This window comes from Rattus rattus, chromosome 7 (genome assembly GCF_011064425.1).
Source record: "Rattus rattus isolate New Zealand chromosome 7, Rrattus_CSIRO_v1, whole genome shotgun sequence".
Lineage (NCBI taxonomy): Eukaryota > Metazoa > Chordata > Mammalia > Rodentia > Muridae > Rattus > Rattus rattus.
In genome coordinates, this window is record NC_046160.1 from 23,800,166 (window position 1) to 23,816,421 (window position 16,256).

General features: G+C 44.4%; 1 protein-coding gene across 1 annotated transcript in view; it reads right to left on the reverse strand.

The window, feature by feature from the left end:
* Selenoi (selenoprotein I) overlaps positions 1-6,894 on the reverse strand; it is a 41,855-nt gene extending 34,961 nt beyond the window's left edge. The window contains exon 1 of the mRNA XM_032909049.1: positions 6,704-6,894. Coding sequence (XP_032764940.1) covers positions 6,704-6,760 — 57 coding nt within the window. The 5' untranslated portion in view covers positions 6,761-6,894. The remainder of the gene's footprint in view (positions 1-6,703) is intronic.
* Positions 6,895-16,256: the final 9,362 nt, after the last annotated feature.

The window sequence follows — 16,256 nt, forward strand, 5'->3', positions numbered from 1 at the left end:
TCAGACCACCTGACGGTGATCACACACAACAGGATGTGTGTACTTTTTACTTAAACATCACTCCCCAAACTGTTTAATAAAAACATTTTCATTCTCAGAGCTGTGAATGAAATGTCCCTTTTATCCAGTTTCCCTTTCTGTGTCTTCAGTCAGCTGTAGGGAATATTAAATGAAAAACTCAAGAAATAAACAATTCTTAAGTTTTAAAACTTAATGCTGTTCAGAGTATCAATGAAATCCTGTCCCTGCCCAGCGAGGTAGAGACGTGACTGTCCCATTGTCCTGCACATCCATGTCTTACAGACTACCACCCATCAGTCATTCAGTAGGGGCCAAGGAGTCACACTCCTTCAAATCTCCTTCCCCAGTGCCTGTCACTCACCTCATGCAGCTCACTACTATCCACTGTAAGCCATGTATGTGGTCACCAGAAGGCTAGAGTAAGTATTTTGGCAAAGATCAAGAGAGACCATGTTAGTAGAACTTTATTAGAATATACTGCTACTGTTATTAATTGCTTGCTGTGCCTAAGTTACAAATTAAACTTTATCATAGGCTTGCTTGTATCTCTAGTAAAATTACATGACAAACGAAGTTCTGTTACCTCAAGGTTCAGGTATCCACTAAGTGTCTGGATTATATCCCCTGCACATATGAGGGGACTACAAGACTCAACTAAAAGCAATTCTAGCACAAAGCCCACCGGTGCCAGCTCTGGTTTCCACGTCCACTTTCTCATCTGCAAACCATTAGATACATATATCCAGTAAAGCACATTACTAAAGGTTACTCCAGTCTTACAGATTTGTACATAAGAACCAGTACCAATAAGGAACAGCTTACACTTTGTTGCAAGGTTTAAGAGGTGCATGGCATGAGGTACACAAACTCCAAATCCAACTATCTGGTATCAGATTTCAACCCACAGTACTGTGGTAGAGCCCTGGGTGTTTCCTCCACACAGCACTTGAATACATGCAACTCTCCCTCTCCTGAACGTCTCTCCCCTGCTCAGACAGAATTTCCCCATCTACCTCCTTTTGTTTCTTCAGGACTCCTTTCTCTTCTAACTTCAGGCTATAACTCAAGAGACATTCGAAAGGCAAAGGAGGAAGGAGGGAGAGAGGAAGGAAGGGAAAAGGCAATGACTAAACTTGAGACATGGTCTTGTCATGTTGTCTTGGTGGCTTTAAATCCCAGCCCCAGCCTTCTGAGTGCTGCAGTCACATGGATGCCTTGTCACACTTGGCACTGTATATCTTTACCTAAAACTCCTAGAGTATCTCCAAGGCTTATCACTGTACTCACTAGGAATAACCCTATCAAGGCAACTAAGGTAGCACTGATGATGGGTCATTCTTGAGTAACAGCTGACAGCTAGATATGCTGTATTTACACGTAAGATTACACTGTGGCCAGTCTGCAGTCCCAATAAATGGAAACCAAAAGTCAATAATTTCCCATACTATTACTACTGAGGCTTAGGAAACATCCCAGTCTTTGAAATTACAGAAACTGCCTCTACCAGAGGACAACTCATTCATAAACTATAGTTGGTGTTCTGTTTCCTTGGTTTTTTGTTTGTTTTGGGTTTTTTTTTTTTTTGAGACAAAGTCTTCCTATGTAGCCTAGGCCGGCCTCAAATTCTTGCTAATTCTGTCTTTGCCTTTGGAGTACTGAGATTTTAGGCATGTGTTACAATGTCCAGCTTGAGAGTTCTTTGGAACAAGAAGTTTTGTGTTGTTTTTTTTCTCCTAAACCACAGACTATACTTTCATCCAACAAGAAACGCCCAACCCCAAGAGTTACTATAATGTCATGGGGCTGTTCTCTGAGCACTTGGGAGGGGCAAGTAGAAAGACCAGGTATTCCAGGGTATCCTCAGCTACCTACGACTTTGAACTAGATTGGTCTCCAAGAGACCCCATTACACACAGACACACAGACACACATGGGGGGGGGGGGAGAAAAGGGAGGGAGGGGGAGAGAGAGACTTACATAAAAGGGGGAAATTTTAAAAAGAACTTTATAACATTACACTATGGTGCTTCACAAACCCTGCCTCACATGGCAGCTAGCTCCCTCTACCTAGTCGACCTACCTACCAGATCCTGAGTCATCCCTGGGCTTCTTCTCACCTTTTATGTGCCTTACCCTGCCCCCAATACAACCCCGGGCTACTCAGTCACCATGTTCTGTCAGTCTTAAATGAGGGATGGAGAAGAACAAATGAACAGAGATACATGGGCAGGAGGGAAATAGCAAACTGTACATACTGTATGTATGTATGCATGTATGCATGTACGTATGTATGTATATATGTATGATTTTTGGAGGCTTTCCCACTGTGTTCTTGTTGTCTGAGACTTAAGTCTCACAGTGCCCAGAATGGTCTGAAACTTGCTGCCCTTGATCTTCCTGTCACCACCTCAAAAAACGTTAAGAGTCATGGAAGCGTCTGCCTCTTCCTCACCCATGTACTTTCCTTTTTAAGACAGAGTTTCACTATGTATTCTTGATTATCCTGGAGCTCACTATGTAGATCAGGCTGGCTCTAACTCACTGAAACTAACCTGCCTTTGTCTCGCTGGTCTGGATTACAGATGTGTGCAATCACACCAGCTATATACCTTTAAAAAAAGAAGTTAAGGGGTTGGGGATTTAGCTCAGTGGCTAGCAAGCGCAAGGCCTTGGGTTCGGTCCCCAGCTCCGAAAAAAAGAAAAAAAAAAAAGAAGTTAAGCACTACTAACCCTGAATTATAAGAGGAAGTTCAAGGACAGTGGTATTGCCCAATTTTTTGAAAGAGCATCCAGAAATATGGACTTTCATGGGAAAGATTAATTTTTAAACAAGGGTCAAATTCAAATGTATCTTGCTAGATAAATTCAGTATGAGTTTTCCAGTTATGGCCTCTATTTTCAGATTCTCCTCTCCCTTGCGAGGTATGGCGGCTCATGCCCATACCCTAGAGCAAGGGAGATCCGACATTGGCGGGGAGCTGGGCCACAGATCACACATCAGAGAAAGGGAAGGACGCAGGGGAGGAAAGAGGATCTCTGCTCCCTTGGGGGACACGGTGGTGCCAGGCCTGTCATCTTAACACTCTGGGATCATGAGTTTCAGGCACAGTGGGACAAACACAGATACACACCGATAGACACACAGAAGCTATTCCCTCTTTTCTGACCCACTGCCATAATATTCAGGTCTTCAATGTTTCCTAGGGTAGAGACTGATTGATTGACTGGCATCAGAATCACTTGGTGGGGAGTAACCATCCCCCAACACACACCCCAAATGATTCCGATGCCCATAAATATGGGCCACAAACACTAACCCACAGAAGAAAATTACTCCCACTCTGCTAGGAGCCTGTCTTCCTCTCCAGTCTCACCGGCCACGCCACCACTACCATTATACTCAAACACCTTATTTTGTGGTTCTCAGAAATGCTCTCAGGCCTGTCTCTGCATCTCACCACACGACGCCTTTTCCCTCTTCATTCTCTACTCAGGCTTCATTTCTCCAGCCCAGCCTTGCCTTCACCTCCATCACCTTGGAAGTCTTCCTCAGATATAACATCCACTCTCACCCCATCGGTGTGTGCTGCCTCCTGGCCTTTTCCACAGCACCTATAACTTCAATCCGCACTCACTATTATAAAGGTTTGTTTACTCATCCCTATCTGCCACCAAACTAGGCTCTTTGAAGTCAGGAATTTCACCTTAGCTTAATTTTGCAACCCAAGTGCTGTGCCTGATAAGCAGATCTTCCATAAATGCTTGCCTTTAATAAATAAAATTACACAGTATGACCCTGTGAGACAGAAGGCCAGTTTGGATTCTGGTTCTCAAAAATTACTATCAAGATGCAAATACAATCTCTCTTTAAAGCTCAACGGTTACAGTAATAAGTTCACAATAGCTACACAATCCCTGTATCAGGTTGTTGTCATCAGCCCCATTCATTAACTACCCAACAGCAGAAACCAGTTCCTGAAATCTTACTCTTGAAACTAAACAAAGTACTTAACTCTTTCCCCTCTAAAGCAAAAGGATACAATGTGACACAAGCTGCAACACTGTAAATTAAGACTATGCCTAACCTCAGTCTGACTAAGCAAACCACAACAGTTTAACCCATTAAAGCATGGAGTCCTTCAGCAATAAGTATCTGTCCATTATGAACAAGAGGAAAATGGAAAAACAGTGAGGAGCGATAAACCTCACAAAGGTGGGACACTTCAACACAACTGTCTGAGCTCCTCATTAAACAACAGAGCAGAACAACTGCACTTCTAAATTTTCTCGGCATATTCAAAGTGAACATTCAAAAGAAGTCTTCCAGCACCCCCACATAGAGTTCCTTTTATCTGACTTAAAATACCTTCTATTCCTTTCCATTTTCATTCCCTCAGTATTTACTGGGCAGCTCTTTGCTCAGTATGCTGTAGAGACACTGATTATGTTGAACGAGACAGCTTATCAGCCTTGCCCACCTAGAGCTCCTGCCCTAACACAAGCAATTATTAAACCGACTACTGAATAGGACTGTTGCTAGGCACTTCACCAGAAGACATAAGTATTAAGAGAGTATAGAAAATTGAATCCACCCCAGGCTTTCTTCTGTACTAGAAATCACCCCTTTCTCACTACAGAAACCTAATTACCTCTCTACGTGCACCCCTCTCAGCAGCTACTCTACAGTGCCAGGTTTCCACACGTAGCTCTCAAATGTATCTCTAGGGAAAAATAAAGAAATTAAACTGGTTCAAAAGTAATTTTTTTCTACAAGCTGTTATAGGAGTGTCATTTTTTTTCCTCTGTATCTTTTTGCTCTGTTATAAAAGGTCACACCCGAGAATAAAGACCTCTTTAAGTATTTTGATTGCATGCTTGGGGGTGGTGTCTTAATTCATTATAAAGCATGTACTCTCTGAAGACCACACAATGAGAAGGCAGTGCACAAGAAAGAATCTCTGTGTGCAATTCACGTGCCAACAAAACTGACCACACAGATTTTTCCCTTTGGGTGCCTCTGAATGTGGCATTAATTATGGGATTAATATGAATGTGGTATAGCATCCAGCAAAAAGCCTTCTACTAGAATGTTGTTAAGGTTATATATTTGTATTTGATTTTTGGATCCCGCCTCCAAAAAAAAAAAAAAAGTCTCATCGTAACTAGAATAACATCAACAAACTATTTTAGTGAACACTGGGGCGCTTGCTAAATTGACCTTTGTTTTCCAGGATGAGAGGAAACCTGTTGTCAAACACCGGAGCTGGCTCAGATAAGGGATAGCCACAGAAAAAACCACATTGAAATGTCTGATAAAATAGGACTCCTATCTAGCTGAAAACATAAAGTCAGAGAAGACTGTAAGGAAAACAGGGCTAACTAAATAAAACCACTGTTTTATTTCAACACTCGAGTTCGAAGAAAGTATTTTGCCTACCAATCTTTGCAGTTGTGCAGCACAGTAACCAAGAGGGCGGTGCAAACACACAGGAGGTATCTGGGTTAACAGTCTTCTGACCCAAGTTACTAAGAGAGCTCTGCAACTTCTTCCCAGCCACAGTTTTAAGACAAGTCACCACCTTAATTAAGAAATGGTATGGTCCAACACTGCTCCAAAGAAGAATATCCTAGGGTCTTCTAAAGCCCCTGGGGTCTTTTCTATTCCAGTTAAACGAAATGAAGACTTCCTCCTCCTCCCCTCCAAATATTAATTCATTGAACAAATGTTTGCTGGTTGACTACTGTGCACTGTTGCAGTATCCTTCGACCATGCTGGCCCACAGAACCAGCCTCATCATTTGGACATTCTATTCGACATGCACACTAATTTCATAAAGGAACAGATTGCCCTCAGGAAAGACTTAGCAAAGAGGAGACACTAAATCTCATTATTTCACGTTAAGATGACTGGGTGGCCAGTAGTTCCTTGATGGTGATACGAAATCTGGATGAAAACCGCCCGCATTTCCTGGGGGCTTATACCTTGCCAGACTCTTTTCAACCCCTTTCAATACATTAAGCACGACAGAAACTCACACTTAGGCTAAAGTGCCTAAGAGAGAGGCTGAGTGGGGTTTCAACGACTCGTCCAAAGCCAAAAAGAGAAACTTGACTTTGGCATCGGGTTTCTAAGTATTCGAAAGCCCGCGCGCTCTTTGCACTATACAGTTCCTTCTAGTGCACAACGTCTCAGCCGGCAGCGCCAGCGCTACGAGCTTCAGTGAAAGCCTTTTTCCAGGTTTAGGGTGGGGTGCATCTGCATTAAGGCCTGGAGAGGTCACTTCCATCCGCTGAAAAACCATCCAGATCTCTTAAGTTGTAAGCACTTAGAGGTATGTGGGAAGTTCATTCAAACGAAGATCAAAAGAAGGGAACGACATCCTCCCTGGGAAAGGCTGAAAACCCGCCGCAGTGACAAGTAATAAGGAAAAGGAGAGAAAGGAATTCCCTCATCCCACTCTCTAAGGAAAAGGCAGTCTCCCGCGGGGTGCCGAGACCGGACGGCGGGCCTAGGATGCTCCCATGCTCCCCGACCGCGAGCCTCCCCAGGATCCCCTTCAACAACGCCCGCTGGCGCGCCACGCGGCAGGCACAAGGTGACACGGACCGCGCCGGCCCCTCAGCCGCCAGGGCGCGGCCGGGGCGCGGGGGAGAGGGACGACCACCCGCTCGCCTTCTCTACCTTATACTTGTCAAAGCCCGCCAGCTGCTCTGGGCTCACGTATTCGTAGCCAGCCATGATGACCCGAAAACTGAACGCCCACTCCGCAGCGGCAGCGACACTGCTCGACAGGGTAATGAAACAGGAGCAGCACACGGCGATGTGCAGGGTTAGGAAAGCCTGGGCTGGTAAAGAAGGTAGAGGCGCGCTCCGCCCACCGCGCACGCGTAGCCCGCCCAGTGCGCAAGCGCAGCCCCCGAGGCTCCCGCGGGTAGGGACACCGCCCCTCACGCGGTCCGCCCCCAGCACCGCCTTCACCCAATCGGAACGGGATAGCCAACGCCAAGTCCCGCCCCCCCACTGTCTTCGTCGCTTCATTTGCCAGAGTCAAAATAGGTGAACTGAAGTAAGAGGAGAGGTGAAAGGTCAACTTCCCAGCAGCCTTTGCTCTTGTCTCTGATATAGGAACCCTGAGTGACTGTGTGGGACGCTCTCTAATTTTGTGGCCAGGGTGAGTGTATACGGGGGAGTTCGGGAGGAAGGGCGGAGCCAGGTGCGTGCCAGGGCGGACTGTGAGCGCCTGTAACTTCGTGATCTTGAAATGATGATGCCAGGCGAACGGGAGACTGGGAGTGGTCCAATAAAGGGACTTGAAAATATGTCCTTTCTGACCCATGATGCTTGTTGTGTACCTTGGACTGCCTCGTCAAATTCCACTGGTTCAATCGGTGCGAATTCCAATTGCTTAAGTCTTTTCTGGATTCCCCCATAAAACCATTGATCTCAATCTCGACGGGGCCCTGTGTTTACAAGGAGTGGTTTTACAACTAGGGCCCAGTGCACTATAGAAAGAACACGTCACCAGTGGTTACTATGTATCAGGTAGTAGGAAATGTTTAATAATAATTGCTACTTTTATTGAGTGCCTTACATGCAGAGAACTTTGCATACATCATCGCCAACCTTTTCTCCACTTCCCATAGCACAAAGCCCGGAGTTGTTTATTCTCCAGTGCCAGCAAGAAGAAATTCAGATTACATCACCTCTCCAGAAGTACTTATTTGGTGAAAATGGTTAACCCAATTAGAAATATAGTCCTATTAAGAACACAACATCAATGATTCCACCAGTCTCCCTAGTTCCCTGGAATAAGAGCGATTAATTTGAAATCTCTTATGTTCCTTGGAGTCATTCACTTAACAAATTCTTATTAGGACCTAAGATATGCCAAGCACTGTGTCTGGCTGTACAGGGTAAGTGTGGACAGGGTTGTCATCAGGATCTCATACTAGTTCCCAGTTAGCCTGGAACTTACTATACAGCCCAGACTAACCTCAGATTCATGACAGTATTATCAATATCAAGTGTTAAGGCTGTAAGTGTGAACCACGTCTCTAAAATGTACAATTCTTAATGAGAGGCATATAAAGTACCTATTAAATCAAGATAAAATCTTTGCTATATATTTCTTCTAGTCAATATAAATATGACAAAAAGGATCTTGTCATCAAATTTCTTTTAATATGAGCCTTGTACAATTCAATCTGAAATACAAACCATACTTAACATATTTTAACTATTTGTGGAAAAACATTGGAAATTGACATGATAGGGCTGGAGAGGTGGCTTAGCCATGAAAAGAAATGACTGGAGATCCTGAGTTCAATCCCAGCACCCACACGGTGGCTCACAACCATCAGTTGCAGTGGACCTGATGTCTTCTAGCCTCCAAGGGACATGATGTGGGGACATGCAGGCAAATACCCACCCATACATGTAAAATAAAAATTAATTTTTAAAAAACTTATATGAGTACAAACTATAATAGCACGTGAGCTTGCACTTCTTTTTTTTTAATTTTAATTCTTTTATTCACTTTACACAGTCCCCCTCCCTCCTCTCTTCCCAGTCCCAGCCTTACAATTCCCTTCGCCCGTTACCCCTAACCCTTTTCTGAGGACTCCCCTTGGGTACCACCCCACCCTGGAACATCTAGTCCCAGTGAACTGCAGTTGTTAATCACGATATAAGGAAGAAACTCAATGTGACTCCCCGCTCCCCCAAGAGCTGAGTGTGGTGGTGCAGCCCTACAACCCCAGCTTTCTGGAAAGCTGAGGCAGTAGCCAATGTTGACCTTACACTCACGATCCTCCTGCCTCAAAAGCAATTTAGGAAATACTTTTTAAAGAACAATTTTGAATTTTTTAAAGGACTCTTGTTATCTTTAATTATATGTGTGGTATGTGTATGTGAGTTAGGTGCCTGAGGAGACCGGAGGCATCCAGTCCCAGTGGAGCTGGAGTTACAGGCAATTGTGAGCCTCAGGACATCGGCACCGAGGAGAAACCCTGGACTTCTCTACATAGCTGTAAGCACTCTTAACGACTGAGCCACCTCTCCAGCCCTACAGCTTTAAGTTTTACAGAGGGGAGTAGTTGCAGTTTCTGCCTCTCCTTTGTGGATGATTGTTACATCGTAGAAACAATTATAAATCCTGAGAAGATCTTAAACAGAAAGAATACAGAACTTTGTTTGTACTTCATCCCCTTACACTTGTTATCTGAGGGATCTTCAACACTTCAATTCCACTTTGCCCCAGTTTTCTATTTTATTTCATTTTATTGATAACATGTATTTTGGTGGGGTGGGGGGAAGCATGGGCAGGTCAGAAGACAACTTTCCACAGTTGATTTTCTCTTCCCAACTTGTGAATCTGGGGGATCTAACAAGTTATCAGGCTTGGCCCCAAGTGCCTTTACCCTTTGAGCCATCTTGCTAGGGTCTCTGTTTTAGAAAAAAGAAAAAGAAAAAAGATGTTAGACTTCGCTAAAAATCTTACTTCACCTCTGAAATCCAGTGAAACTCTATCCTTTAACTTCTCAGATGGAATCGACTCATCTGGGAAAGACGTGTAACCCTCAGCTACTACACAGATGGCATGAAATGGTGTGGCCTTCTGAGGTTAGATTAAAACCAGGCAAGCTTAGGAAATGACTTACCAGAGTCCTGTGAACCACAGCTCCCCGTGCTCTAGAAAATGCCTAGAGAGAGAAAAGTGTTAAGACAAAATTGCCTCTAAAAACCATTGTCCTGTCTCCTCTTCTGAACTCCATTCAAAGGGGCTTTTACACTCAAAGCCACCCAGAGCAGCCAGGCGCTATCTTATGTCCGCCTGGGTGTTCAGCTCCCTGAATCTCTCCCCAGCCAGCCTTAGCTGTGAGTGGTTTATTGTTGTCTTGCCTCCCTGTCTGTCACCTCATCCACTGAGCTTTACCTCTTCTGCCTTCCTTTCTGTGGAGACTGAACCGAAGGCTTTGCTTGTACTAGGCAAACATATGCAACTCATGCCCTCGGGAAATCAAACATACTACAAAAGAGTGGTAGTCACAGAGAATATCAGTTCATGCTAGAAAAAACGTTACCTTTGTCACGTAACTTGAAAAGAACTTAATTCTTGTAGTTTCTGTTTAGTCAGGAGAAAGAATGTAGGAAGAATATGTCACATATGTGAGAGTAGCTGGTACGTTAAAGAACTAGTATAGTTAATAACACCAATAAAAGTTATTGAAGTCATAAAAATGAATAAAATCTTCCCATGAAAGTTTTTAAAAGGTATGATGGCTTCATTCCCATTTTTCAATAAAAATAAGACCAGATGTGGTAGCTCGTGCCTGCAACCCCAGCATTTTGGAAAGTAAGTAGAAGAATTGTACGTTTGAAGCTAGCCTGAGCTACAATGTGAGACCTTGTTTTGTTTTTTGTTTGTTTGGTTCTCCCCCCACGCCCCAGAGCTGAGGACTGAACCCAGGGCTAAATCCCCAACCCCTTGTTTGTTTGTTTGTTTGTTTTAAGAATTAATTTAACGGGCTGGGGATTTAGCTCAGTGGTAGAGCGCTTACCTAGGAAGCGCAAGGCCCTGGGTTCGGTCCCCAGCTCCGAAAAAAAGAACCAAAAAAAAAAAAAAAAAAAATTAATTTAAATAAATGAAAATAGGCCTGAGGTATAAGTCAGTGGTAGAGTGTGGATGTTTCATAGGCATGAAGCTCTGGTTTTAATATTAATCCATCACAAAAATAACAATATAATAATAAAAATAAGATCTTAAAAGTTTGACAGTCTTTGGCTGGGGCACAGCACTTAGCCCCAAATGCTAGGGGCTCTGTGTTCAATCCCCAGTACCCTAACACACACACCACCAGCACCACCAATTCTCAGAGCAATCGGGATCACTAGGCCACCCTAACAACACTGAACCAGGAAACAGATGGCTGCCCCAGGCATACAGACTAGAACAGGGAGAAGTCATGTATTTATTTTGTCTCCAAATCACTCAATTTGTCTGTAGTAAAACTTGTACTTTAAGTTGGATTCGTTTTCACTGGACCACACAAGTTACCTTGATAAGGTGTTAGAAAACACAATACAGTTGCAGTGCTGCTGTCAGACCCAGGGCCTCACACACATCAGGCAAGCACTCTGTCGCTGAGCAGTATTAGCAGACCTGTAAACCAGCTTCTAATCAAGGCCAAGGCGTGCCCGGGAAGAGACTAGGAAAGAGTTGAACAGACATTTTCTTTACTGTTTCTTAAAAATGAAATGTCGGCTGTAATAAACCTTCTCAAGTAGGATTTTGCCTGCTTGGCTTTTTTCCCCTCCTTTTTAGTTTTCAATAATCTTCCTACATAAGAATGTGTAGGAAACCCCAAGTGGGTGGTCATTTATAACCCCATACAGTGCAAAGTGTACTGAGAGTTGGCATGGACTAGCACCTGCTACTCTGTGGGTTGGTAGTGCTGTTCTATTTCCCCATACTCACCAGCTTCCCAGTGACATGAGGGCCAGTTTTGTTTCCCCAGGCATTGAACACTAAAGCAATACTGTGAGTAACCATTCAAAACAAAAAACAGGTGATGTGACAATTCAAAGGGAAGCAGAGGCCCAGACTGATCAGTTCCTTCTTGGCACTGTCCCTAACTTGAAGCAACAGTGAGCTACAGGAGATGGCCATAAGCAACGGCAGGTAATAGTCTGTTCTGGCTTTTGTGCAGGGAACCTTAGGTACTGTAACCTTAAACCTACAGTGACCAATGTTAAGTTTTGGTGCAGGTCCAAAAAGGTTTTGGGGATTCCTAGCTATTAATGATGCCTTTTTAACAGCTTTAAGGCTTAAGGCATTGAGTTGTGGTCTCACCATGTAGCTCAGGTTAGTGGGAGGTTGGTAGGGGGAGAGCTCACCATGTAGCTCAGGCTAGCCTAGGTCTTGTTATGTGGCCTCAAACTCAATCCTGCGCAGACTCCTGAGTGCTGGGGTTGTAAGTGCACCCCACATGCCCTGCTGTGCTTCCCATCTTCCTCAGCTCTCAAGCCTTTTCACTTCAGTTGTTGCCAACTGTTTCTAATCTAACTGCTCTCTGGAGCTGTTCAGCACCCTCTCATAGCCACTGCCACTTCTGCCACCGTGTCTGCGCTGGCATCGCCCTGACTCCATTACCACCACCTCAGCTATCACCACTGCTGCCTCCATGTCAGCCCACTCTACTGAAGACAAAGATCCGAAGTAACCAGAAAAGGCAACGTGGGAGAAACCTGTTACTGGGCCTCGTGTTGTGACACGTAGCAAGGAAGACAGTGTCCAGCCAGCTCCCAGAGCAAACCGGTCAGCTTGCTCGAACACCTAGAAGAGGAGTAGCAGTGTTTGTGCCAATACAGTAGACCATGGTGGAAATGGAGGACTGTGTGCACACTAATCATGGCATTGTCCTGGAACCTGTCACAGAAGACCCTCTGCTCTGCCCCAAGGGGAGATGCTTGCCTTTTGACCTGGACGGTGGTTACAGAATCATCTAGATTTCACCAAGACTTGTGAGGACAGAAAAATCTAACATAAGTTGTTGAAACAGGCATGCCCGGGGTTCTTCAGGTTGCTGTTGGCTTCCTCAAGTGCTAGTCTGAGGACAGTCAGTTGGCTGCTTGGCCAATCACCCTTCCCTGAAGCATCTACGGCACAAAGCTAATAGGTCAGTTAGAAGGTCATGCTGTCTATCTCTAAAATTCTTGCTTCTTTACGGGAAAATTAAATACAAGGGCACTTACAATAAGGGAGCCTTAACATCAGCGGTGATTCTTTATAGTTTCCAAGAGTGTTTAACCTGCCCAGAGCCCCCAAATCGGTCTCAGTATGACAGCCATAGATAGAGGAATTTCCTTTACATACTTACCATACTTCTTGTTCGAAAGATGGACAATTGTTTCTTGCAATCATTACTGATGAGGATGGCCATTAGATAAACTAATCTCAGTCAAGGAGATGGCTCAGCTCTGTAAAAGCATTTACCATGCAAGTTGACCTGAACACGTGGTAGAAGGAGAGAATTGTCTCCCAAAAGTTATCCTCTCAGCATACACACACTCCTGTGCTCATATCATACATATACACAATAATAACATGGAATTTTAACAACCAATCTCAGACAAAGCTGTATACAAGAGGGTTTGGTCTTCAGCTGTTTAGAAATGCTCAGGTAACTGGGCGGCTGCATGTTATGAACAAAGAAGTAACTGATACCCCTGTGCCCTCTCCCCTCCCCCGCATCTTCCTCCCCATTTTAGCTGCACCCAGATGGAGTCAAAACAGACCTTTCAGATGAGCCGTGCATGGCACCTTGCATCTTTCAGCCCTGGGGTGCCTTTCCCTTTATTTCTGATTCCAAACCTTACTCCCATCTAACAGCAGCCCTCAGATAGAGCCACCCATCACCGCTATCAGTCAGTTTACTTTTCTGTGTTTTTATCCTCCTGAGCCTTTGGACGGTTGGCTCAGCGGTCCTTTGGTTTAGGGTTAGTCAAGTGTAGCAGGAGAGCAGGGAGTTTTGCCATGGACTCCTTTCTCTAGGATTCCTGAAACCAGAAGACTTTCAACACAAACAGCCACTAAGCAAAGCTCTGTTTGGACCCAAGATTATGGAGCTTGCTTAACCAGAATGAAAGTTTGGACTGTGTCTTCGTTAGGGTTTTACTGCTGTGAAGAGACACCATGACCAAGGCAACTCTTTTAAAGGATATCATTGGATTGGGACTGGCTTACAGGTCCTTAGATTCAGTCCATTACCATCATGGCAGGAAGCATGGCAGCACAGCATCCAGACAGGCATGGTGCTGAGGAGCTGAGTCTCCCAGGCAGCGAGGACAAGGGTCTCAAAGTCTATAACACACGTCTTCCAACAAGGCCTCATCTCCTAATAGTGCCACTCCCTAGGCCAAGCATATTCAAATCACCACAGACTGGCTTTACACTTAGGAAATAAGATTTAAAAATATGAAACAATGTGTAAAGGTAAGGACTTCATGATTCTTTCATGTATCTTCCTTGAATAGTAACCATGCGCTAGCTACAAAGAGCCCAAAGACTGTGAAGAGATACAAAGTAAAGTGATAAATGGCCCCAGTGGTGAGTTATTACTGTATCCTGGGAAGAGCCAGTACCCTCCTTCATCCCAGATTCTCTTCTCCATCCTTCCCCTCCCCTCCCCTCCTGAGAAAGAGCGAGATACACATTCTTGGACAGAGAATTACCTTGAAGATAGGAACCAGGACCATGATTTGAAAAGATTTTGAATCAATAACATCCTCTAGGTGTTAACTTTAATATTTTGGTGACTATTCTAGAATATGGGATACAGAGATAACTTTAAATTATAAATGAGGGCTGGAGAGATGGCTCAGTAGTCAAGACTGCTCTTGCAGAGAACCTAAGTCTAATTATCACAATCCACCTCAGATGGCTCACCACCCCTGTAACCCCAGTTCAGGAAGCTGATACTTTTAGCCCCTGCATGTTACACACACACACACACACACACACACACACACACACACACACACACACACACACACACACACACACACACTTGATTAAAAATCTTGAAATTTTTAATGAATTTATTAATGATCCTTAGCCCTTCATATTGTCATATCAATAGATACAAACTACAAGAAAACACACTATAAGCCTGGTGCAGTAGTGCATAACTAATTCCAGCAGTCAGTGAGCTGAGGCAGAAGGGTTACAACTTCGAGGTCAGCCAGGGCTTCATAGAGTGACCCTGTCTCAAAAACACAAAAGCAACAACAAAACCCTCACTTTGAAAGATAAGCAAATGACAGCTAAGCATGGTGGCTCATTCCTGCATTAAGGCTAAAGCAGGAGGATCACCTTAAGTTATAGTATGACATTCAAAAACAAACAAATTACTCAAAACTTAGTAACCTATATAGACCCGTGGGTCAGCCATTTGAGATGAACTTAGTGGAGCAGTTCTGGTAACCAACACACACACCACATACTGAACACATACATATACACTGTACAGGCACACACTGTACACTCACACTGCACACATGCACATATGAGCACACGTGTGTGCTCCCAACCTCCCTGGAATATGGAATTATTCACTAGTCTCCAGACAACCCAGAGTCTGTGTATGACAGATTCATTCATTTATGACTGATTAGCTCTGTCTGAGCCTTCAAGTTTCATCTTGTCCTTTTTTCTTCCACAAAACTCTTGATGCTGTTTTTTAAGACTTTGTCTGTGTAGTTCTGGCTGTCCTGGAACGTTTTACTCTCTCTATGGGTCAAGTTGTTCTCAAACTCAGAGAACCACCCACCTCTGCCAGCTGAGTTCTGGGATTAGAGGTGTGCTCACCACTGTAGGCCCAAAGTTAAGCAAACAGTCACGGTTTCACTGTATAGCCCTGGCTAACCTCAAACTCACAGCCATCCCACCTCTGCTTCTCAAAAACTCCAAGAAAACTCTTGTGTGCGTGTCTCATTCCTCACCCTTCATCACCTAGACTTGTCCGTCTGTCTTCCCATGGTGTCTCATGCTTGCTGACTTTGCCCTTCTTGTCTGTGGGAAAAGCCACATCAAATACTCCTGTACCCTGCACAGTGTCTAGTAGCCAAGAGGCCTCAATAAGCTTTCACTGAGATAAGATGAATCACAAGGGAATGAAGAAATGCATGTTGCTGACGTCAGTAGGTGCTAAAGCAGTATTCATACCCATTCATAGTCACTTTGGAACAATATAACGTTGTGAAATAACCCAAGTGGGGGAAAACATTGCAAAAATGAAGGGGAACCCGTGACAGTGTTGGATGTACTCTGATACACTGATGGGAACCCCAGACAGAATCAGGAAACGGGCGGCCACCTGAAGGATGAGGACATGGTAGAGAGGGGGGATTTCAGCTTCAGCCCGCAATTCCATCAGGGGAGGAAGTACACGTTCACCCCCACCGGCCAGTGCCTCCATCAGCCATATCAACACAATGAAACTCCTTGTAAAATCACAACAGCTGAGTCTGGGAAGCTTCCAAAGGCTACAGCCTCGAGGAGGTTCCTGAAGTGGGTATACCAAGGAGGAGAGAGGAGCGCCTACGCCTTCCCACATTACTTGGCTTCTGTGTCTCTTTATGACACGAATATGACAAGAAGTGGATAAAAGGAACCAAGTGATTCTCTGAGTTGTACAAATATCCCTGGCAAGTTAATTGAGTCCAAGGAAGAGAT